The 26,536-nt window shown below is 47.1% G+C and overlaps 1 protein-coding gene across 1 annotated transcript in view; it reads right to left on the bottom strand.

Moving 5' to 3' along the window:
* Positions 1–1,273: 1,273 nt before the first annotated feature.
* The window catches only part of NUCKS1 (nuclear casein kinase and cyclin dependent kinase substrate 1), a 30,241-nt gene continuing 4,978 nt past the window's right edge, over positions 1,274–26,536 (bottom strand). The window contains exons 3-8 of the mRNA XM_075853804.1: positions 16,591–16,696; positions 12,687–12,745; positions 5,159–5,305; positions 4,774–4,929; positions 3,289–3,435; positions 1,274–2,431 (exon numbers count right to left, since the gene is read on the bottom strand). Coding sequence (XP_075709919.1) covers positions 2,217–2,431; positions 3,289–3,435; positions 4,774–4,929; positions 5,159–5,305; positions 12,687–12,745; positions 16,591–16,696 — 830 coding nt within the window. The 3' untranslated portion in view covers positions 1,274–2,216. The remainder of the gene's footprint in view (positions 2,432–3,288; positions 3,436–4,773; positions 4,930–5,158; positions 5,306–12,686; positions 12,746–16,590; positions 16,697–26,536) is intronic.

A 26,536-nucleotide genomic window follows, 5' to 3' on the forward strand; every position in this document is an offset into this window, starting at 1 on the left:
GGTTTGGACCTCTAGGATAGAGAATAAGGACTAGAGATATCTCCAGGGAGGACAATAGTAAAATTTGGTTTATGCCAGGAGGAACTCCGCTCAGACCTTTATCAATATATTGGTGGCTTTTCATTTGACATCTGGTTATTGTATTGTATTGGTCTATAGAAGTGGTATTCGCAGATTATACCATTAACCTGGTGATTGTTTGGTGTTTAACTGATCTTTGTCTATTATCCATGTTGATTTCTTAGGGCCTGTAAACAGCGTTGCTGTCCGTTGAGGGGTTCCGTCAGCGGTTTGTCGGGTTAACCCCTCAAAGGAAAGGAAAACTGAAACCTTAATTTGCATCACCATTGATCTCAATGGTAAACAGAAATGTTGCTAATAGCTTCCATTTGTCACTGTTGTGACAGGGTTCCATTGTTCTGATGGTATCTATAGCGCAGTCGACTGCGCTATTGAATCAGTCAAAAACAGAAAACATGAGGGGAAGTGAAGGCAGCGCGCCGGAGCGGAATTGGAGTGTAGGGACTGCACTGTACTGTATAGTAAACTACGTGGCTGGTGCAAGGCTGCCAAAAATGGTGACTGCCATAGTAAAAAACAAAACAAAAAAAAAAAAACACTGTAGGAAAGATGGTGCAGCTTGCAATAGGCCGGCTGTAAATGGTGCCTAGTAGCAATTAAAGCCTGTAGTGCCCTAAAACTAGTAGCCATCGGTGGGCAGCGGACCCATAAGTGTACTAATAGAACTGTATACAAGCGGGGATGGGGTTCAAACACTATTCATCCAAATCAGCAATTTCCTTCCTCCATCTCCCATATTTGTGACCCCCTCACTGTTTCACACTTAAATAAAGGGGACACTAGTGGGGGAAGTTATGCTTAGGCTGGTGGGTGACAGAGGAGCAGACACTCGTCTTCATAGACAAGTCAGACAAAGGTGCATTTTCAATAGGACACAGGTGTGTCTGACAAAGGGGGATTAGGTTAAACCTGTATCCCAGATAAAAAAGGGAATAAAACAAACAAATGCTGAAGACAACTGCATTAGCGGAAGGGCACCTCCTACAGACCCTAAGGTAAGACTGAATAGCTCAGTGTCTGGGCAGGGTCTTTAGTGTAGGAGGGGGGCACGATTTAATTTTAGCGTAAAGCCTTGGAAGCAACCGCATATATCCACAATTATAAAAGTTTCCACATACAATACTTTGGAGGCAAGAATTTATAGTCTTCTTGGAAAAGCCAATTTGTTTTCAATAATACACAGAGCCAATGGTGGTTGTGATACCAACTGCATGTTCATGATTTATTTTCTTCATAACCAGTTTTACAATAAAGGAGAAAATTGAAACGTATAACAGATCACTGTCAACTTTTATAAGATGGCTTCCAACAATTAAAATTACACATTGCTTATATTATGTATCCTGACAAGATTTAAATACATATCGTTTGTCAGTACCTTCAAAATGGGAAATCCGAAAACAGTAAATAAGGATTTTAAGATAATTGCGTGGGCAGGAAGTTTACTGTGAAAACCTCCGCAGCACCGTTGTGACACGGCACAGCTTACATCTGTTAGAGGTATAACAACATTTGCTGGAGTTTAGTTCCCTATGAAGGTTTCAATGTTCCGACAAAAAGGGAATAACCTTGCCAACATTATATATTTTAAAAAAAACAAAAAAAAACCCCAAAAAACAAAGAATACATTAGTGTGGACGTTTGAGGAAAAAAAAATAAAGATATAAAAATGGTAAGTAGGGAAGTTTCCAATTACGGTCAGAGGAAAATGACCACAAAACAAACAAATCTACTGAACGGCAGAGAACACTCCAATTTTCAGATTACCATTCAGATCAAATTCTAATGACAAAAAAAACAGGAAAATATATTAGCAATGCAAACTTGTTAAAAATGTGCATGGCTTTTTTTCGAACAGGTGATGGGAGCAACCAACCATTAACCCCAAAAATGTCAAAAAAGTATCACCTTTTGCTGGATAAAATAGAAAAGCGCATATGTAACTCTTAAAACAGAAATTAAAGACAGAATTGGAGGTGAAAAAGTCAAGCAATAGCCTAAATCATGTACTAAACCAAGTCTGTCTTTTGGTGTTGGTTCTTTTTTTTATTTTTATAACTTTTGTTTTTTTTAATAAAATCTCACCAAACAATCACCCTCACACCCTTACCCCCCCCCCCCCCCAACCCCACAATCTAGTCTTCTGTACTCTGCGCTTCTTCATCAGATGTCTCTTCACCAGACTTCTCTTGCGGAGGACTGGCAGGTTTCTTCTCTGGGGGTGGTGTCTCTGGCTCATCATCTTCATCTTCATCCTCCTCCTCAGTTTTGGGTGATGGAGATTTTTCCTTGGATGCCTTTGCTGCTGCAGGGCGACTCTTTCCTTTGGCCTTTGCAGGACTTGGTGTTACTACAAAATACAATATGGCACAAAATAAATGCTGTGCAGAGTTTTGATTTTTGTTTTTTTTTGAAGAACACAATGTTGGTTAGTTACACGCACTATATAGTTTCTCCCATTTCTGGCAGAAAAGTAAGGCCTCCTGCAGATTGTGCCTGCTGCAAAAACAAAAATCCCCACCCTAATCAGATCAATGGTACAAATTTTCAGTCACAGAATTATCTTCAACAAAATCTGCGGCATGTGCAGGGGGCCTTTGGGTAGATTCACACATGGCAGATTTTGTTGCGGAAATTTCTGCAGCAAGCACATTTGATTTCTGCAAGCCCCATTCAGTCGCTGGAATTTCTGCATGTAAATCCACCCTTAAACCAAAGCCGGAAAAAAAAAAAAGTTTTTTTTTTTTTTAGTTCATTAGGGGTCTTTAAGAGATCTGAATTCTCTTCAGTTTCCCATGACACTATATGGTACTTTAAATGCTACCAATCGAAACTACAAATCTTCCCGCAAAAAACAAGCCTTCACACCACTCGACGGAAAAAATATTATATAAAAAAAAGTTATGGCTCTTGGAAAGCGGCGTGAAAAACGAAAACGAAAAAAGATGGCTTCGTCCCAAAGGGGTTAATAGGAATACATCATTGCCTATCCTGTATCCAACAAGCTATAAATGACAACATTTTTACTTCTAAAGGGGAAGATCTGACCTTCTCCATTCCCATCTAGATAGAACAAACTAAAAACATGTAAAGCCAGGCTAGCACATGCCCCAGTTGCAGTACAATCGCAACTCAACCAGGCTGTGTGCACCGAGCCCTGCAGTGTGTCATGGCTGGTTTGAAGTCCTGGGGTAAGCCATTTCTTACCTGTAGCTTTTAGTCTCGGCTTCGGTACCTTCTTCTCCCTCTTTTCAGGCTTAGATTTCTTAACAATTTTTTTCTTCTTCTTTGATCGACCATAATCACTGTCATCGTCATCTTCCACCATAAAGTCTTCATCACTCCCAGAGTCTTCTGTAAAAGACAAACAAACCATGTAATTTTAAAAATTGAATTGCACAGAAATTGTGAACTGTTGCATTTCAGGTACATATTTCAAAGCAACGGGCTGTTATTACTATATACTACTCAGATATAGATGTTATTGCAGGTGGGAAGTAAAATAAGAATCTAATCTTGTGTTGCAGTACTATGCTCCATCGAATGTCAAAAGCTTTTCACCCCTAGAAGATTGCTTTTATGCAAGAGAATCTGTTAATGTAGCGCACAAAGCATTTAACACTGGCACACAGTCCTGTATGCCACCGCGCAGACTCGTGAAGCTCATGAGGCTTGTAAAGGACTGTCAGGCAGCATTTAATCACTACTGCATGTGATATTTACTAAATCAGTGACGTATTTTTAAAGAAACGTCCAGCAATATCACGCCACTATTGTTGCATTAAAGGAGTTTTCCACTACCGCACAACTGATGACCTATACACCAGATAGATCAGTATATGATTGGTGGTGGTCCAACACCCAGACAACGCGCCAATCAGCTGCCTCCAGGCACGGAATAGCCGCCAAGCTTCAGCTCCGCTCCTATTCACGTTCTGCAGCACCAACTGCTTCCAGCTCCGTACACTGCATACTGTGCAATGACGTCCGGTGCCCGTAGCAGATTGTATACTGTGAATAGGTCATCAGTTGTGTGTACACACACACACACCTCAACAAAAAATTTTTTTTTAAATAGGATTAAATTAATAACAGAAATAGGATGCAGAACACTTAAATCGTAACAATCTGAGAAGTCTCCTCGGCCATATTACTGCATCGGCTCTGCTCCCTCACTGACACCAGCACTCCGGTCATTAGGTGGTCATGCACGTTGCTCTACACTATGAACACCAGGTGGCGCCATACTATAAGCAAATTGGGTAACTTCATTGGATCATTTTAACAGCAAGTAAATGGGAAAAACCATTAATTTGACCGAGATGACTGGTCCACATTAAATAAAATACTTTTGATAGGTCTAGACGTTTTGATTGGTGGGGGTCCAGGTGCTGAGACCTACAGTCGCTGAAACGAACGGCCTGCATCTTTTCGCTCTGGTCGGCACTATTCGGGCTGAAAACAGCTCGCATAGACATTCCATGTAAGCAGCCTTCAGCCTAGCAAGAAGTGCTGACCAGAACCAAAGTGCAGGGCACTCAGCTGAGATCTCCTGCACCTTTGTTTCAGCAGCGGTGGGAGTCTGCGCATCCAACACCCCCACCGATCAAAACTTTCAATAGGTCTATGAAATCAAAAGTTTTTGGAAAATACAACTACTCTTTAAAATAAACCAATGCTTCTTAAACTCACTCTCCAATAATTGTGCTTCATCTTCTTCCTCTTGCTCCTCCTCTTCACTCCCAGCATCTCCCATTAACATCTCCCTTTGCTTGGAGGCAGCCTTGGAGGCAGCCTGTCTTGGTTGGCGAACATTTTTACGTTGCTCCTTTTCATCTTCGCTGTCACCTTAAAAAAAAATAAAAAATATGAAGGCAGGCAGAAATAAAAGTTGAGCAAAGAAATTAAAATAGGTATAACTTGATAGCCGTGGAACGAAAAAGGCCATAATTACTTGAAGCTATGAAATAAAATTAGAAATAGATTAGATGAGCCAATACAATATCTAATATGGATCAGGGTAGCTTCTAAAGAGGATTTCTGTTTAAGAAAATATTATGCACAACGTATTTGCTACCTTGGGCCGATCGCTTTTTTCCTCTGGAAGCACGCCTCTTTTCAGGTGTTGGCTTTTTGACTTTTTTACTCTTTTTTGGACTCTCATAGTCACTATCTGCTTTTCCATCCCCTGCTGCCAAGTCATCATCACTGCCCAAGTCTTCCTCTGGAACAAAAATAAAATTATTAACTATAAATACAGAAATGGTAGGGCGCCGGGTAATTGCACATTTCAAAATTATGCCCACACAGCAAATCACACAAACCCCACACCTAGCTGCCATATTGTGAGTCTTCGAGGTATAATTTGTAGGCAGAAGTGCTAAAGCCCAAAACTATATCCAGAACTGAAGGACACACCAGAGACATTTTATTTTTCCACATCTATGTAGAAACATCCTAGAAATTTGAGAGAGGTCGTCAACTCATTTTTTCATATACTGTACAAAAAATACTCAGGCTAAAAATTAGAATTAGGGTTTTTTACATTACAAAGCTCCACAAAAGCAGTATGAGCATTGATTCAGATTACATTCACCCACACATTAGGGGCGGCAACGTTTTTGACCCCTTAACGACATCCGACGTACTATTATGTTGCTGTTAAAGTGTAGCTAAACGTTTGACTAGCTTCCGACATGTCATAATGACACGTCAGAAGTTTGGATTGGTGGGAGTCCGAGCACTGAGACACCACCAATAGCTAGAACGAAGCAGATTAAGCACTCGTGTGAGTGCCCAGCCGCTTCCATACATCGGTTTTCTGGAAAAAGCCGAACACACACACAGAGTACGGGCTCATAGGCTTTCCGTACACCAACACATTTATTTCCGGAAAAAGCTGAATAGACACGAAGCAGCTGAGTGCTCACACGAGTGTTTCAGCTGCTTCGTTCTAGTGATTGGTGGGGGTCTCAGTGCTCGGACCCCCACTAATCCAAACTTCTGACATGTCAGAAGCTTGTCAAACATTTAGCTACATTTTAAAGAGGCTCTGTCACCAGATTCTCAAATCCCTATCTCCTATTGCATGTGATCGGCGCTGCAATGTAGATAACAGTAAAGTTTTTTTGTTTTGTTTTTTTAAAACCGTTCATTTTTGGCCAAGTTATGAGCTATTTTATATATATATATGCAAATGAGCTTTGAAATGGACAACTGGGCGTCTATTGTTTTTAACTGGGCGTGTTTACGTGTATGACGCTGACCAATCAGTGACCAGTCAGCATCATACACTCCTCTACATTCATTTACACAGCAGCGATGTGCAGCCACATACACAGAGATTAACGTTAATCAAGTGTCCTGATAATGAATACACATGAAATCCAGCCTGGACGTCATGTGTACTCAGAATCCTGACACTTCTGAATCTTTTCTGTGAGATTTCCAGCAAGTGAAACGAAATCTTGTTTACCTCTAATCTCACGAGATTTCGTTTCCCTTGCTAGAAATCTCACAGAAAAGAGTCAGAAGTGTCAGGATTCTGAATACACATGACGTCCAGGCTGGATGGTCATGTGTATTCATTATCAGGACACTTGATTAACGTTAATCTCTGTTTATGTGGCTGCATATCGCTGCTGTGTAAATCAATGGAGATGAGTGTATGATGCTGACTGGTCAGATTGGTTAGCGTCATACACGTAAACACGCCCAGTTAAAAACAATACACGCCCAGTTGTCCATTTCAAAGCTCATTTGCATATATATATATATATATATATATATATATATATATATATAATAGCTCATAACTTGGCCAAAAATGAACGTTTTAAAAAAAAAAAAACAACGTTACTGTTATCAACATTGCAGCGCCGATCCCATGCAATAGGAGATAGGGATTTGAGAATCTGGTGACAGAGCCTCTTTAAGTACTTAATGCAACACAGCGTATAGGTACATAGTGTTGCTGGTGCGAGCTCAGAAGCTGAGCCCGGACCTGTCAGCTGTATATTACAGATCAGAGCTAGATTCCGATCTGGAAGGTTACCCCTAAGGGTATGTGCACACACACTAATTACGTCCGTATTTGACGGACGTATTTTGGCCGCAAGTACCGGACCGAACACAGTGCAGGGAGCTGGGCTCCTAGCATCATACTTATGTACGATGCTAGGAGTCCCTGCCTTGCTGCAGGACAACTGTCCCGTACTGTAATCATGTTTTCAGTACGGGACAGTTGTCCTGCAGCGAGGCAAGGACTCCTAGCGTCGTACATAAGTATGATGCTAGGAGCCCGGCTCCCTGCACTGTGTTAGGTCCGGTACTTGCGGCCGAAATACGTCCGTCAATTACGGACGTAATTAGTGTGTGCACATACCCTTAGATGCAGCGGTTAAAACAGAGTGCTGCATCTATGGGCTTTACTAGCAGATCAGCACCCCACGATCGCATTGCAGGGTTCTGATGGCTGCTTTGGCAGACCGGAGGCTTTACAATGGCCTTTTGTCTTCCAAGTATGGAAGCTCGTTAAAGAGACTCTGTCACCACATTATAAGTGCACTGTCTCCTACATAAGGAGATGGGCGCTGTAATGTAGGTGACAGTAATGCTTTTTATTTAAAAAAAACTATCTTTTTTCACAAAGTTAGGAGCAATTTAAGTTTATGCTAATGAGCTTTCTTAATGCCCAAGTGGGCGTGCTTTTACTTTCGACCAAGTGGGCGTTGTACAGAGGAGTGCATGACGCTGACCAATCAGCATCATGCACTCCTCTCCATTCATTTACACTGCACTAGCGATATAGATAGATCGCTATGTGCAGCCTCATACACAAGCCCTAACATTACTAGTGTCCTGATAATGAATACACATGAAATCCAGCCTGGACGTCATGTGTACTCAGAATCCTGACACTTCTGAATCTTTTTTGTATACGAAATCTCGCGAGATCTGAGCTAAACGAGATTGTTTCACTTGCCGGAATCTCACAAAAAAAGATTTCACAAGTGTCAGGATTCTGAGTACACATGACGCCAAGGCTGGATTTCATGTGTATTCATTATCAGGACACTGTAGCAATGTTAGGGCTTGTGTATGAGGCTGCACATAGCTATATATCTATATCGCTAGTGCAGTGTAAATGAATGGAGAGGAGTGCATTATGCTGATTGGTCAGCGTCATGCACTCCTCTGTACAACACCCACTTGGTCGAAAGTAAAAGTACGCCCACTTGGGCATTAAGAAAGCTCATTAGCATAAACTTAAATTGCTCCTAACTTTGTGAAAAAAGATCGTTTTTTTTAAATAAAAAGCATTACTGTCACCTACATTACAGCGCCCATCTCCTTATGTAGGAGACAGGGCACTTATAATGTGGTGACAGTCTCTTTAAAGTCATCCTTCTCCTTTAAATGGCAGTCGAGGTCTATTAAATATTTGGGGGTTCAGATTCCTAGGGACCTAGTGGATCTTTATACTCTTAACCATCAGCCTTTACTTAAAATCACTCTCAAAAACTTACAATCATACGATTGAGCACAACTCTCATGGTTTGGCCGCATAAACGCTATCAAAACGGACATCCTCCCTCGGTTTTTGTATCTGTTTCAGGCCATTCCAGTACTGATTCCTGGAGCGTTTTTTAAGACTTGAGAAGGCCTTTCGAAATTTTGTGTGGGGCACTTTGAGACCACGCCTCAACCTGAGGTCACTGTCCCGTCCGAAACTGAACGGGGGAGCTGGACTCCCGGATCTGTCCATATATCATCAGGCCGCGGTACTCGCAAGGGTAGTGGACTGGTTTCATAATGGATCCAATAAACAGTGGGTGAGGATTGAGCAATCCATAGTCACTCTCCCTTAGATCGTTGCCGTGGATTCTTCCTGATTATCAGCCGGCTCTCATGACCTTTCCGCTACTTACCCAGCACTATCTCACTCTGTGGGACAGACTTGTAGGTTAGAAAGGGCCTTTCTCATAGACCCGGGCTTCTTAGCCCGCTGTTTGATAACCCGGAATTTCCACCAGCTGTCAATACGACTCATTTTTTGAGTTGGTCCTCTTCTGATGACACGAGACTAGGTCAGGTAATGTCAGATGGGAGACTGCTTCCTTCCTTGTCGGAGTTGCGTGGGACTTGCCCGGGGAGGACGCTTTCTTGGATGGAACATGCCCAATTGTCTAACTTCTTGCGTTCGGCTCTGCCGGACGGGATGCGTATCCCCACTGAAACTGCCTTTGAGTGGGTGTTGCTCCGGCTCGGGTGATATCTACTCTATATACCTTACTTTTGGAGACCTGTGGGGACCAGCCTCCTGCATACGTTAGCGCCTGGGAGAGAGAACTTGGAGTAACCAAGTCATTGGCAGATTGGGACCGAGTTTTCTTTCTGTCTCACAAAATGCCTGTGGCTTGCCATGCACAGGAAAAGAATTTTAAGATACTGACTAGATGGTACTGTTGCCCACAGATTCGAAATAGGATGTACCCTGAGGTGTCGGATTTGTGTTGGCGTTGCGGGAATGAGACCAGAACGATGTTGCACATTTGGTGGTCGTGTCCAGCATTGCAGACCTTCTGGAAAGCGATTTTTGAAATCTATGCAATAGTGGAGGGTACTCCGCTGGTGCCCACTCCTCAGGTGGCTTGGATATCCCCGATTGCTGGCCCCTTACCGAGTATTAAGAAGGGTCTACTACGGCATTTCTTGACTGCGGCCCAAACAGTTATTCCTAGACATTGGAAGTCTACTGTGCCGCCTTCCGTTGGCGAATGGGTGGTGGAGATGGATTTTTTATGTCAAATGGAATCTCTGGCAGCGGAAGACAGTGATCACTTTGGTGGAGTTCTTTCTCTGTGGAGTGCATGGTCGTCCTTCAAATCTGGTCCACACTTTGCTGATTGGCTGAGCTGAATCCTCACATAGTTGGGGTCCGTCATGCGCGGCCTGGTACTATAGTGGCTACCGTCTAGGGGGAGGGAAAGCCTATTCTTCCTCCTCAGTCCATCCCTTCTTCTGTCCCCCCCCTTGGGATATGACACAGAGTCTCTCCTGTGATTCATGCTCATTATTTCTTGGCTTCTTCGTCTTGTCTTTTGTCCTTCCTCCCTTATCTTTCCTCTTTCTTTGAGACCTGGGGGAGTTGTCACACACTACACAGAGTTCATGGTTCTAATTTTAAGATGTGACACTACTGGTTCTAGTACTTACATATCATATGTTATGTGAATTTCTTGGATACTGCATGTGGGAAATATGACTAAGCATACTAATGTCTTACCTATGAGTAATGCTGATAATAATGATATGTATGTTTTCTTATGTATATGTTAACATTTCCAATAAAAACCTAGTTTATGAAGAAAAAAAAAAAGAAAACCTCATGTACCCCAAAATGGTACCAATGAAGACTAGATAGTCCCGCAAATTTTTTTTTAAAAAAATGTTATGGCGACAAAGTGTGCAGTGCAGTCCAAAAGCAGCTAAGATTGGGCACCATTTATCAGTGCGACACTGGCCACACATCTACAGATTACCATTTACGGCATTATTATACCAAGTATTCTGCCCAGCTTACATAAGCCCCCAAATTATAAACTGAACAACCAGTAAAACCGCAAACAGAATTACACCAAGCAAAAGAGACGCTCCAAAAGCCAAATGGCACTGACTCCCTCCCTTCTGAAGCCTACAGCGTGCCCAAACAGCAGTTTACGCCCACATAAATGACATCGCCATACTCGGAAGTACCCGCTTAACAGTTTGAGGTATTTGTCTTCAGTGGCACACTGAGCATAACACATTGGGCACTAAAATTACAGTGAAAAATCACCATTTTCACTATACACTGCGCATTATTTTCTAATGAAAAACACCTGTGGGATCGAAACGCAAAATGGGGGTTACTACTTGGGTTTGTTTTACTACTTGACCACGGAGCCCTGCAATTGTGGGCCAATGCAGCAAAAAAAAAAAAAAAAAAAAAAAAAAAAAGGTAGGCCTCAAATTCACATGTTGCCCTTTACTTCTGAGCCCTGTCAGTCTAGGCAAATGATAAATGCCTTGAGGGGTGTAGTTTCTAAAATGGGGTCACTTCCTGGGAGCTTCCACTGTACTCTGGTACCTAAGGCCTCATGCACACGACCGTGTTTTTGCGTCCGCAATTCCCCCGCAAATCCACGGGAGAATTGCGGACCCATTCATTTCTATGGGCCCATACACACTATCCGTGTTTTCACGGGTCTCCGCATGTCCGCAAATCCGTGCCGCAGAAACTCAGGACATGTCTTATTACGGGCCGCAAATTCGATGCGGACATGCCAATAGAAGTCAATGGGCCCGTGGAAATTGCGGATACACCTCCGTGTGTCATCCGCAGTTTTGCGGAAGTGTTGCTAGGCGACGACCGGGAATGAGTTCTGTCGTCATCCTGTTTTACCTAGGCTTTTTTTTTTTTCATCCGCATTTTGCGGATTACATACGGATGAACTGCGGATGACATTTCACGGAACACGGTCCTGGAATTTGCGGACCAGAAAAAAACACTACGGTCGTGTGCATGAGGCCTTAGGGTTTTTCATAGTCGACATGGCGCCCAAAAACCAAATCCGCGTGCCAAACAGCGCTCCTGCATTTGAACCCTGCCGTGTGTCCAAAAAGCAGCTTATGACCACATGTGGGTTTAATGCCATACTTGGAATAATTGCTTTTCAAATGTTGGAGTGCTTTTTCTCCTTTATTACTTGTAAAAATTTAAAAAGTCTAAGTTTTACCAGGGAAAAAAAATAAAATTTAATTTTCAGTTTCTTGGCCTAATTCCACTAGATTCAGCAGAACAAAAAAACAAAAAACTGTGGGTCAAAATGCTCACCATACCCCTTGATAAAGTCCTTGAGGGGTGTAGTTTGCAACTTGTATTTTTTTTGGGAGTGTTTAAAGCGGTTTTGTGGTGCCAAAACAGTGTAAACCTGACATGGTGCCTAATAAAATACTCTAATAAAAAGGAGGCCCCAAAATCAACACTGTGCTCCTTTGTTTGAGGCCGGTGCTTCAGTCCAGTAGCATACTAGGGCCACATGAGAGATCTCTAAAAACTGCAGAATCTGGGCAATATTGAGTCGCGTTTCTCTGCCAAAACCTTCAGTGTTGCAGAAAAAGATTGAGGCTCCATGCACACAACCGTGCCCATAATTACAGGAACGGACAGCTGGCCGTATTTACGGGCCGTGCTCCCAATATAAAGAAAGGGGGCACAGTCCGTAAAAATAAGACACGTCCTATTTTTTTTTTTCTGGCAAGTCCTTAAGGGGTTAATATATACTATAAATTACAATATAACTACTTAGGAAACATGTAAAGTTAACCTTCAGCAGGTAAGGAAAAGAGAAATTGAACAATATGGTAAGGATGTATTTACATGAAAAGTTACAATCTGTTTTTTTGCTGCGATTTTTGCAATCGAGGCGAAACTGCAGCAGTTAAACAAAAACAACTAATGCAAATACACACTTTGAAGATCTTCATTTAAATCGGCTCAAAGATATTCATTGTAGTGATATATTTCTTTAGTATAAAACCTCTAAGTCTTGTAAGTTTACCTGCAGAGTTACCCTCTTCTTTTTTGGTTTTCTTGACATCTTTTTCTTCGGATTCCTCACTGTTCAAAAAGTGTTAAAAAATTGGAAAACTTTTAATGTGCACACAAAAACAGATATGTCAGCTGAATATACTGTACCAGGTAAGGGCAGTACAATAAGGAACAAGTCCGTTCTATTAGCCGAACCACTGTGCAACCAAGATATAGTAACGGTTGAGTGTTTAGAGAGCAACCAGGGCAATAAATGGAATGGGTGGACTACGGGTACCCAGAAGGATCAAAATTAGGAATATTTAGGAAAAAGTAGTACTGAGGGGTAACGGAGTATGTAAAAATAAAACATCACTGCAGAGATCTGTATAAGGACTAACCATAACAAGGGATTATCCTTTAGAGCTAGAGGAAAGGTTTCTACACAAAACACTTATACTGTAAAAGGGAATTCTTTACTGTAAAAGCAGCGAGGCTATGGAACGCTCCTTGCAGAAAGTTATGGTGAATTCACTAGAATTTCAAAAGATGCCCGTGAGTGTTATAATATGACAAGTTATGGGTACTAGTTGATAGGTCGTTTGACGGATTTATTTAGATTGCTACATTTGCAGTAAGGAAAACATGGTTTCCTTAAAACAAAATAAGCATTTTGCCTCATGGAGGTTTTTCCGTTCTTCGGGATCAACATTGCAGGAGAATAGGCTTAACTTATGTATTTTTTTTTTCCACCGTACAAACTGCCAGTGGGAACTGGTTCACTTTCACTGGGATTGCCCATCAGGGACATTTACTGCATATCCACAGGATATATCAAATGTCAGATGCGGGTCCCATTTATCTCTAGAACAGGGCCCCCTGAAGCCCGTTCTACCTTTCTCGCTTCCTGCTGCCCCGAGCCACTTCCTGATCACATGGTCGGAAGTTTCGAAAATAGCATAGCTCGCGGAGCTAGATGTTTTCGTAACTCCCATAGGAGTGAATGGCAGTTACGGAAACAGGTGGTGGTGCCCACAGAGAGCAGCGTTACCACCCCTTTGGTTAGTATAGCCTCATTTGCAAATGAACCCTTTCCGGATTAGACTAATTTTGCATTTTATGCTTTGTTTTTTCCTCCCCGTCTTCAAAAAGTCATAATACTTAATTTTTTGTTGACAGTCTTAGGAGGGCTTAATTTTTACGGAACAAGCTGTACTTTCTAATGCTACTATTTATTATGTGCAGTGTACTGGGAAACTGGTGAAAAAAAAAAAAATCAGATTGGGGTAGAATTGGAAAAAAGCAGTTCCGCTACTTTATGGGTTTCTTTTTTTACGGTGTTCAATGTATGGTAAAAATGACACATTACCTTTATTCTGCGGGTCAGTACGATCAGGGTTACCAAATTTATGTCGTTTGTTATGTTTTAGTAAAAATCTTGAAATAAACAAAAAAATTTTGCATCACCATATGGTGACCTACATAACTTTTATATTTTGGTGTACAAAGCTGTGTAAGGCATCTTTTTGCACGTGGGAAGACGTCGTTTATATTAATACCCTTTGGGTGAATGTCTAGCATTTTGACCACTTTTTATTCAATCTTTTAGAAGGTTGAAGTGGCACAAACAAATAAAAAATAAAATAAAAAAAAAAACACGAAGAAACCCTGCAATTTAGCCGCAGGCAGATCTAAATAGCAATCTCCCTATAGCAGGGCTGGGAGCATTCACAAAGCTCTCAGCTGCTGTAGGAGTACAACGGCTCCAACGATCTCGCTGCCGACCCGAAGTGAAAGGGGCAGTAAAAACCAATCGGTGGTCACATCTGACACCGGCATCTGAGGGGTTAAATGCTTACAATCAGATCTCAGATCGCAAGTATTGCCACTGGGTCCCTGCAGTGTAAGGCGGGATTCACACGACCGGGTCGTTCCCGAGCCCGAGTGTCGGCCATTTTGCCCGGCCGGTTTGCATAAAGTTATGCATCCGTGCCGGGCCGATCCGGACAGTGACATCAGCTGCAGCTCCTGAAGGGGAATCCCCATGTGTTCAGGGATTCCGCTTCAGGAGTTTCCCCTGATGTCACTGCCCAGATATGGACAGAGACATCAAGCGCTCTGTCCAGGAGTGGAATCCCCGAAAACACGGGGATTCCGCTCCTTCAAGGAGCTAAAGTGCGGCTAGCACATAGCAGAGCGGGGAGATACCTCCCTGCTCTGCTATAGTGGCGTCGCTACAGTAGCAGCCGCAGCAGCAGCTGCTAGCGGCGCCATCGAAGGTGTCGCCGGGCCAGGGTGCTTTTAACAAGCAGGGGAAGGGAGCCAGCGCAGCGCTCCCTTCCACCTGCTGTACACCCCGGCCCTGCAACACAGTGTACAGCGATGCCATTCGTCAGAATGGCATCAACTCCTCCTCCTCACATGCACTCTGCGCTGTGAGGAGATAGAGCGCAAGCGCCGGGAAACCCGGCCATCACTCGGAACACATTCCGGTGATGGCCGTGTAATACCCGGCCCCATAGACTTCTATGGGAGCCGGGCGGCCGGGTACCCGGGCGAAGATAGAGCATGTCCTATTTTTTGACGGCCGAATTTCCCGGCCGTCAAAAAAATCGGTTGTGTGAATAGCCCCATTAGGGGTCTATTATTCCTAATGCAGCCGGGTGCCGGCCGATTTATGAACGGCCGGCACCCGGCCGGGAAACCCTGCCGTGTGAATGAGGCCTAACGCAGCAGACCCGGCAGCTAAGAAGCACGTTCTGGTTCTGAGCGAGCGCCATTTCATAACACCCTTTCCTGACGTAAATAGAGGCATATTCGCGATGGGAAAGGGTTAATAAAAAAAAAAAAGCTGTTAACTTTAAAAAAGATCTGTCACTAGTTTAGTAAATGTTTCTTTAAGACTATATAAACCTTTGAAACTGCTGCAAAAGAATGACAGAATAAGCCAATACAGATAACTCGGGAGTTTGTAGAAAATCCAGATTTTTTTTTATTTTCTTAAAGCGAACCTGTCTTGGTCATTAAACAAACGACAAGCTGCTGCAGAGTTTGCAAATCCCTTTGTAGACATGACTCTTTAGAAATCATCCATTGTAATATGTGTGAGAAGAAGTAGTTATAACTTGTTGCAGGCTGTATGTAAATCCAGCCAGTAGTCATCTGGTCGTTACTTGAGGGTTGAGAAGTCTGAGCTGGACGTGATCACACCCATTCTGCCTTGGTGGGAGACCAGCTCAGCAGGGCTGGCGTTTGCCGTCAGTTCTATATTTGCAAATGAATAAGCAGAATGACATCTATTTGACCAAAAGCTTGCCGACAGGCCCATGAGCATCATCACTTAGGCTTCATTCACATCTGCGTCAGGGCTCCATTTCAATGGTGACGGATCTGCTGCCAATGGTTTCCAGTTGTCTCGGTTGTGCAGGGGTTCCGTCGTTTTGACTGAATCAATAGCGTAGTTGACTACGCTATTGATTCCGTCAAATCGACGGAACCCCTGCACAACCGGAAACCATTGGCACCGGATCACTCACCATTGAAATTAATGGTGATTGACACAAACGGAAACCAGAGGTTTCCGTTTCAATCAGGGCTCCGTTCCGACAGAACGGAGTCCTGACGTAGATGTGAACGAAGCCTTAGATGCGGTAACATGGAACCTGTGTTTTATCATTTTCTAGTGATCGTAATTGGAGAAGCTTCACTACAAGCATTCCAGGACCTGTCACCCAGTGATGTCAGATTAGCAATTCATTGGCCCTAGGAAGTGACAATCAGAAACAGCACATTCTGACTGGTAGAGAGAAGGGAAGCTAGTCATAATATAAATTATAGCCACACTTAAATTCAATGCAAGTATACATCAAATTCACACACCACAGGTTTTAAAGAGGATATAGTGAAGGCTATTTTTATTAGATGTGCACATTTACCTGTCCTCCTGCGAGTTTTTGCCAGATCTTCTTTTCTCCTTTACCTCTCTAGGAGAAGACCGAGATTTCTTGGAAGGAGGAGCAGATACTTTTCCATAATCTTCATCTGTTTGACAAAAAAAAAAATAATAATTTTTTAAAAAAAGGACTAGCGCAGAAAACAATGATACAACTCTTTTTAATCTCTCCCTCAAACGCCAAATTGCTTTATGCTGCAAATTTGGGGTAGACACTCTAGTGTCCTCACACAATCCCCCCTCCCTTATTCTGGCTAGTGCCAGGAGGAGGAGTTTGAATCTTCAAACCTCCTACACTGTGTGCCGCCATTTTCTGAGTGACTGCAGTGTGTAGGATTAGATACAGTGCTCAGCAGACAGTATAACACGAACATAAATTAACTGCTCCTATTGCCGCCTCCGCTCCAATTCCTTGAACATATGGCCGGAAGCCGCGGCCGGAAGTCGTCATCTTACTGTCCGGCAGCAGCTTCCAGTCGCCATGAAAATGGCGCCGGATTTCGCTCTGCGAACGAGCTTCGTTTTGGTCTGTGTGGGACGGCTCCCGTTCTCTATGGGGATGTATGTGCCGTATTCCGTCTCTGTATGTCGTTAATCGACACAGAGATGGAAAAAAAAAAAAAAAAGTCAGCCCCCATAGAGAAGTAAAAGTACAAAGTAAAAAGTAGAACACGAGAACACAAATAAAATTTATGCTAATATATTAAAAGCAATATGATTAAAAAAAATTAATTTCATGACACCTTCCCTTTAACATGCAGTAAAAACTGCAGGTTAACTTTATTTAGCGTGTCAATAAGATTACGGCAGTAACAAATGTATATAGATTTTTTTTTTTAATGTTCCACTACTTTTACAAGGAAGAAACTGAGGGTTAAAAATAAAATTTGAGTTGTTGCCATAGTCGAGACTAGAACTTTATTTTTCTGTCGATTAAGCGGAACGAGGGCTTATTTTTTGCGGGCGACCTGTAGTTTCTATTGGTACCATTTTGGGGTACATAACTTTCATTTTTTGTGGGAGAGGTAGTTTAATTTTTTATGGCGTTTAAAAACCCATTTTACTGTTTATTACTTGTCGTCATAGGGGATTTGAACCAGTTTGATTGCTTGCACGATATACTGCAATACTAATGTATTGCAGTATATCGTTATACTGACACTCTCCTATGAAGCCCTGGTACAAAGAGTGGACCTTGGGGCCTCCATGAGGCCACATACAAACCAACAGCACCCTGTGACAGCATCACGGGGTGCCCTTACAAGGTAACAGGGGGCCCACATTTCTAGCCATTTCAATGCCGTGCATTTAATGGGCTAAACGAGAGGGATCGCGTTCAAGCGGGATTCTGCTTGTAACACTGAAGTGTCGGCTGTAAGACCGTCTGCAGCCAACACACTCGTTCTATGGAGGCTCCATACTCCCCCACCCGACGTGCGACACACGGCGGGTGTCAGGAAGGGGTTAAAGTACCTCCACAAAAAAGATCGTGTGCACTATAAAAGGTTTTTCTAAAACACTTGAATTCTGATTTGGCTTTTAGCAGCAGCACAGACTGTGTAAAGTCGGTGCTGCTGGCTGCTCATAACTCTTCAGAGCGTCCTGCTCGTCTACCATATCCAGAACATCCGATCGCAATATAGAATTCTATAGCACTAACGGGCATTCTGGATATGGGAGCCATGTAGACAAGCAGGAGGCGCTCTCTCCTACTGAAGAGTAATGAGCAGCCAGCAGCACCAACTTTACACAGTCCGTGCTGCTGCTAAAAGCCAAATCAGAATTCAAGTGTTTTAGAAAAACGTTTATAGTGCACATTCCTGCACGATACTATATTTTCAAAGAAAGCAGAGGGACACTTTAAATGGGATTCTTCACTTTCACTATTCAGTGTGGCTCAACACCACGTGTCATATTTGATTGTGACTAGCAACCTACAACAAGGTCAGGAGTTAACTATTTAGGGGTTTGTGATCACATGAGTATAATTGCAATGTTTCAGTACAATGGTGATTTCAAAGAAGGCAGACTAATGAAGTCCTACCATTTAAAGGGAATGTGTTGCCAGAAAAACATGTTTTTTGTTTTTTTTAATTAAACATTTAGTGTGTAGGTGATTAAACATTGTTCAAATTTTTTTTATTTTTTTTCACGAGTCAGGAAATATTATAAATTAGATTCTAATTTATAATATTTCCCATTGCTGGTCACTAGATGGAGCTATTCCCCAAAATTGCAGCATTGCAAAATTGGGTAAAAAGCCCTCGCTCTAGTGAGCTCTCAGCATCCCCCCCCTCCTTTATCCTGGCTAGTGCCGGGATAAACGAGGGGTTTGAACGGTCTAACCTCCTACACTGTGTGTCGCCATTTTTTGAGCTAACACACAGTGTAGTAGGTTTACATACAGTAGTAAACGTACACAAACACGAACATACATAGAAATCTCTTACCTGCTCCTGCCGCCGCGGCTCCCTCCGGCCCGTCCGCTGCCACTGGTCCAAGTGCACAAGTCCGGAAGCCGCGACCGGAAGTAGTAATCTTACTGTCCGGCCGCGACTTCCGGTCCACAGGAAAATGGCGCCGGACGGCGCGCATTTCAAATTGGACTGTGTGGGAGCGGCGCATGCGCAGTTCCCACACAGACGGCGTACACAGAAGTGGATGGGACGGGACCCGTTCGCAGTCCCTATGGGACTGTGGCTGCCGTATTCCATGTCTGTATGTGTTGTTAATCGACACATACAGAAATGGAACAAAAAATGGCAGCCCCCATAGGGAAGAAAAAGTGTAAAAATAAGAAAAAGTAAAACACAAACACACAAATAAATATAAACGTTTTTAATAAAGCACTAACATCTTTAACATATTAAAAAATTTGTGATGACACTGTTCCTTTAAAGAGAATTTGTCACCATGTTTATGTGGACCTTTGAGGGCAGCATAAAGTGAGACCCGGAATCCAAGTGTATAACTTACTTTGCAATGTTCAGTTTTTCTTATTTGCATTACGGTTGACAACTCATTGCAACGGCCAGGATCAGAGAACTCTGTTCCAAGCCATTTAGCCACTTAGGCCCTGTTCACATCACGTTTTGGCCCTATGTTTAGCATGTACATTGGGAAAGCTCCCTACGTACACGCTAAACGTATCCATATGGCTCCATTAGCCAGAGAGAATAAAATAAATTTAAAAAAAGTGTTCTTTTTATGTAGGATGGAATAACATAGCATACCACGCTATTCCATTCTAAACACGAGGTATACATTTTTTTTTTTACATGGGAGAATATGTGACGGATGCAACTATATAGCATCAGTCATAGGTATACATTAAACGTGTACCTCGCTGAGCTTTCCTTGAGCTGGAATGCAGGGAAGAGCATCAGGCAGCGCTCGACTGGGATACTGGCCCCGAGGAAGCCCCTGACTTCACTGTCCATGTATTAACAGTGATGTCAGGGGCTTATAACTACGAAGTTCCTGGCCAAAAGTATCTATAGCGCCCTGGCCAAGGTCTTTGGGACCGAAGAAGCCCCTGGCGTTACTGTTCAATCTAGGAGTGGAATCCCCAGCCAGAGTGTTGCCGGCGCTCTGGTCAGGGAGTCTCACATTCCAAAACCCCTAACTTCACTGTCCATATATGGGCAGTGACATCTGGAGTTTCCCCATCACTCCAGGTCTGGACCCAGGAAGGGAAGTATATATATTTTTTTTATTATTATAGGTTCGGTTGTTTGACTACCTCGATGACTTTCATTTTCAATAAAAATTCAAAATAAAAAAAAAGGTTAACGAGGGTTGTTTTTTTTTTTTGTTTCAGTACAACTTCAAGTTCCAACTTTTTTTTATTTTAAACAATATTACTACTGGCTTAATAATGACTGCTGTCTGATTGAGTGTCCAGTACTAAGGCAGGGCTTTGTGTTAGCTGGTGAAAAGGCTAACACTAGACCCCCCCCCCCCTACATTATTACCCAGGAAGAGCCGGGTACGATACAGCACCTAACCATCTGTAGTGATTGCTGGATACTGGCGCAGCCACAGGCTGGTATTAGGCAAGAGAAGGCTAAAAACCGTGTCCTCTCACCCTGGTAATGCTAGCCTGCTGCGGTAATATTGTATCTGGCTGGTTATGAAAAATAGGGGGTACCACACTTTAACTAACCAGATACAACGTAACAGCAGTGTAGCATTACTAGGTTGAGAAGGACCACGGTTTTTGGTGTTTCCCAGTCTCGTAATACCAGCCTGTGGCTTCCCCAGTGCCCGACCATTACTACAGATGGTCGGATACTAGATCGTACCCAGCTCTTCCCGGTACTGGGGTAATAATGGGGGGTTAGTGTTAGCCTTTTCACCGGCTAACGCTAAGCCCCGCCTTAGTAATGGATGCTGTGAATGAATAAGACAGCGTTCATTACTAAGGCATAGTAATAAAGTTTAAAAAAATAAAATAATAAATTTATTGAAATAAAACCCACCACCGCACGCACGCACGCCCCCCCCCCCAGGAGATGTGGGCCCCACACACCCCCCCCAGTACATGGGGCCACACACACACACACCCCCCCCAGTAGATGGGGTCACACCCCCCCCAGTAGATGGGGTCACACCCCCCCCCCCAGTACATGGGGCCACACACACACACACTCCCCCGCAGTAGATGGGGCGCCACACATACACACACACTCCCCCCGCAGTAGATGGGGCGCCACACATACACACACACTCCCCCCGCAGTAGATGGGGCGCCACACATACACACACACTCCCCCCGCAGTAGATGGGGCGCCACACATACACACACACTCCCCCCGCAGTAGATGGGGCGCCACACATACACACACTCCCCCCGCAGTAGATGGGGCGCCACACATACACACACTCCCCCCGCAGTAGATGGGGCCACACACACACACTCCCCCCGCAGTAGATGGGGCCACACACACACACACTCCCCCCGCAGTAGATGGGGCCACACACACACACACTCCCCCCGCAGTAGATGGGGCCACACACACACACACTCCCCCCGCAGTAGATGGGGCCACACACACACACACTCCCCCCGCAGTAGATGGGGCCACACACACACACACTCCCCCCGCAGTAGATGGGGCCACACACACACACTCCCCCCGCAGTAGATGGGGCCACACACACACACTCCCCCCGCAGTAGATGGGGCCACACACACACACTCCCCCCGCAGTAGATGGGGCCACACACACACACTCCCCCCGCAGTAGATGGGGCCACACACACACACTCCCCCCGCAGTAGATGGGGCCACACACACACACTCCCCCCGCAGTGGATGGGGCCACACACACACACTCCCCCCGCAGTAGATGGGGCCACACACACACACTCCCCCCGCAGTAGATGGGGCCACACACACACACTCCCCCCGCAGTAGATGGGGCGCCACACATACACACACACTCCCCCCGCAGTAGATGGGGCGCCACACATACACACACACTCCCCCCGCAGTAGATGGGGCGCCACACATACACACACACTCCCCCCGCAGTAGATGGGGCGCCACACATACACACACTCCCCCCGCAGTAGATGGGGCGCCACACATACACACACTCCCCCCGCAGTAGATGGGGCCACACACACACACTCCCCCCGCAGTAGATGGGGCCACACACACACACACTCCCCCCGCAGTAGATGGGGCCACACACACACACACTCCCCCCGCAGTAGATGGGGCCACACACACACACACTCCCCCCGCAGTAGATGGGGCCACACACACACACACTCCCCCCGCAGTAGATGGGGCCACACACACACACACTCCCCCCGCAGTAGATGGGGCCACACACACACACACTCCCCCCGCAGTAGATGGGGCCACACACACACACTCCCCCCGCAGTAGATGGGGCCACACACACACACTCCCCCCGCAGTAGATGGGGCCACACACACACACTCCCCCCGCAGTAGATGGGGCCACACACACACACTCCCCCCGCAGTAGATGGGGCCACACACACACACTCCCCCCGCAGTAGATGGGGCCACACACACACACTCCCCCCGCAGTGGATGGGGCCACACACACACACTCCCCCCGCAGTGGATGGGGCCACACACACACACTCCCCCCGCAGTAGATGGGGCCACACACACACACTCCCCCCGCAGTAGATGGGGCCACACACACACACTCCCCCCGCAGTAGATGGGGCCACACACACACACTCCCCCCGCAGTAGATGGGGCCACACACACACACTCCCCCCGCAGTAGATGGGGCCACACACACACACTCCCCCCGCAGTAGATGGGGCCACACACACACACTCCCCCCGCAGTAGATGGGGCCACACACACACACTCCCCCCGCAGTAGATGGGGCCACACACACACACTCCCCCCGCAGTAGATGGGGCCACACACACACACTCCCCCCGCAGTAGATGGGGCCACACACACACACTCCCCCCGCAGTAGATGGGGCCACACACACACACTCCCCCCGCAGTAGATGGGGCCACACACACACACTCCCCCCGCAGTAGATGGGGCCACACACACACACACTCCCCCCGCAGTAGATGGGGCCACACACACACACACTCCCCCCGCAGTAGATGGGGCCACACACACACACTCCCCCCGCAGTAGATGGGGCCACACACACACACTCCCCCCGCAGTAGATGGGGCCACACACACACACTCCCCCCGCAGTAGATGGGGCCACACACACACACTCCCCCCGCAGTAGATGGGGCCACACACACACACTCCCCCCGCAGTAGATGGGGCCACACACACACACTCCCCCCGCAGTAGATGGGGCCACACACACACACTCCCCCCGCAGTAGATGGGGCCACACACACACACTCCCCCCGCAGTAGATGGGGCCACACACACACACTCCCCCCGCAGTAGATGGGGCCACACACACACACTCCCCCCGCAGTAGATGGGGCCACACACACACACTCCCCCCGCAGTAGATGGGGCCACACACACACACTCCCCCCGCAGTAGATGGGGCCACACACACACACTCCCCCCGCAGTAGATGGGGCCACACACACACACTCCCCCCGCAGTAGATGGGGCCACACACACACACTCCCCCCGCAGTAGATGGGGCCACACACACACACTCCCCCCGCAGTAGATGGGGCCACACACACACACTCCCCCCGCAGTAGATGGGGCCACACACACACTCCCCCCGCAGTAGATGGGGCCACACACACACACTCCCCCCGCAGTAGATGGGGCCACACACACACACACTCCCCCCGCAGTAGATGGGGCCACACACACACACTCCCCCCGCAGTAGATGGGGCCACACACACACACTCCCCCCGCAGTAGATGGGGCCACACACACACACTCCCCCCGCAGTAGATGGGGCCACACACACACACTCCCCCCGCAGTAGATGGGGCCACACACACACACTCCCCCCGCAGTAGATGGGGCCACACACACACACTCCCCCCGCAGTAGATGGGGCCACACACACACACACTCCCCCCGCAGTAGATGGGGCCACACACACACACTCCCCCCGCAGTAGATGGGGCCACACACACACACTCCCCCCGCAGTAGATGGGGCCACACACACACACTCCCCCCGCAGTAGATGGGGCCACACACACACACTCCCCCCGCAGTAGATGGGGCCACACACACACACTCCCCCCGCAGTAGATGGGGCCACACACACACACTCCCCCCGCAGTAGATGGGGCCACACACACACACTCCCCCCGCAGTAGATGGGGCCACACACACACACTCCCCCCGCAGTAGATGGGGCCACACACACACACTCCCCCCGCAGTAGATGGGGCCACACACACACACTCCCCCCGCAGTAGATGGGGCCACACACACACACTCCCCCCGCAGTAGATGGGGCCACACACACACACTCCCCCCGCAGTAGATGGGGCCACACACACACACTCCCCCCGCAGTAGATGGGGCCACACACACACTCCCCCCGCAGTAGATGGGGCCACACACACACTCCCCCCGCAGTAGATGGGGCCACACACACACTCCCCCCGCAGTAGATGGGGCCACACACACACTCCCCCCGCAGTAGATGGGGCCACACACACACACTCCCCCCGCAGTAGATGGGGCCACACACACACACTCCCCCCGCAGTAGATGGGGCCACACACACACACTCCCCCCGCAGTAGATGGGGCCACACACACACTCCCCCCGCAGTAGATGGGGCCACACACACACTCCCCCCGCAGTAGATGGGGCCACACACACACACTCCCCCCGCAGTAGATGGGGCCACACACACACACTCCCCCCGCAGTAGATGGGGCCACACACACACACTCCCCCCGCAGTAGATGGGGCCACACACACACTCCCCCCGCAGTAGATGGGGCCACACACACACACTCCCCCCGCAGTAGATGGGGCCACACACACACACTCCCCCCGCAGTAGATGGGGCCACACACACACACTCCCCCCGCAGTAGATGGGGCCACACACACACACTCCCCCCGCAGTAGATGGGGCCACACACACACACTCCCCCCGCAGTAGATGGGGCCACACACACACACTCCCCCCGCAGTAGATGGGGCCACACACACACACTCCCCCCGCAGTAGATGGGGCCACACACACACACTCCCCCCGCAGTAGATGGGGCCACACACACACACTCCCCCCGCAGTAGATGGGGCCACACACACACACTCCCCCCGCAGTAGATGGGGCCACACACACACACTCCCCCCGCAGTAGATGGGGCCACACACCCCCGCCCCCCGTAGATGGGGCCACACACCCCCGCCCCCCGTAGATGGGGCCACACACCCCCGCCCCTAGTAGATGGGGCCACACACCCCCGCCCCTAGTAGATGGGGCCACACACCCCCGCCCCTAGTAGATGGGGCCACACACCCCCGCCCCTAGTAGATGGGGCCACACACCCCCGCCCCTAGTAGATGGGGCCACACACCCCCGCCCCTAGTAGATGGGGCCACACACCCCCGCCCCTAGTAGATGGGGCCACACACCCCCGCCCCTAGTAGATGGGGCCACACACCCCCGCCCCTAGTAGATGGGGCCACACACCCCCGCCCCTAGTAGATGGGGCCACACACCCCCGCCCCTAGTAGATGGGGCCACACACCCCCGCCCCTAGTAGATGGGGCCACACACCCCCGCCCCTAGTAGATGGGGCCACACCCCCCCGCCCCTAGTAGATGGGGCCACACACCCCCGCCCCTAGTAGATGGCTCCATTGGAGCTCCCTTTAGGAAAGGAATCCCAAGCCAGAGCATTGCCGACGCTTTGACCAGGGATTCCTCTGCTGGAGGAGCCACTGACGTCATCCTGGACAGGAATGTGCTTTCAGGGGCAACCCCAGAGCAGAGCACTAGTATAGGCTCTGCTCTGGAACTCTGTGGAAGCCCCTGATAAGTGTTCATATATGGAGTCCCATAGCAGAGCAGCTTCTAGCACTTTGCCTGGGATTCCAAGCTCTGCTCTCGACATCACTGTTCATATATGGACAGATGTCAGGGGCAACCCCAGAGCTGGAGTCCCGGGCAGAGCACTAGTATCGCTCCTACTGGGACTGCAGCTGTGCTCCTGACATCACGGTCCAGCTCTGGGGAAGCCCTAGACATCGGTATATGGACAGCGATGTCAGGGAATTCCAGAGCAGAGATAATACTAGCGGCTCTGTGTCCCGCAGGCCACAGATGACAGCCTCGGGGGCCACATGCTTGAGACCCCTGGTCTACCCTGTCCCTGCTCCCTCGCAGAGTCCTATCACCTTCTGAATCCTTCTCGGTTCTTCGTTCAACATCTGCGTTTGCTGTGCAAATTGCCAAGAAATCAGCCAAAGCTGCGTACACAGTTCAATGGTTGTGAGGACATGGTAG

The sequence above is a fragment of the Rhinoderma darwinii genome, chromosome 2 (genome assembly GCF_050947455.1).
Source record: "Rhinoderma darwinii isolate aRhiDar2 chromosome 2, aRhiDar2.hap1, whole genome shotgun sequence".
Taxonomy (NCBI): Eukaryota; Metazoa; Chordata; class Amphibia; order Anura; family Rhinodermatidae; genus Rhinoderma; species Rhinoderma darwinii.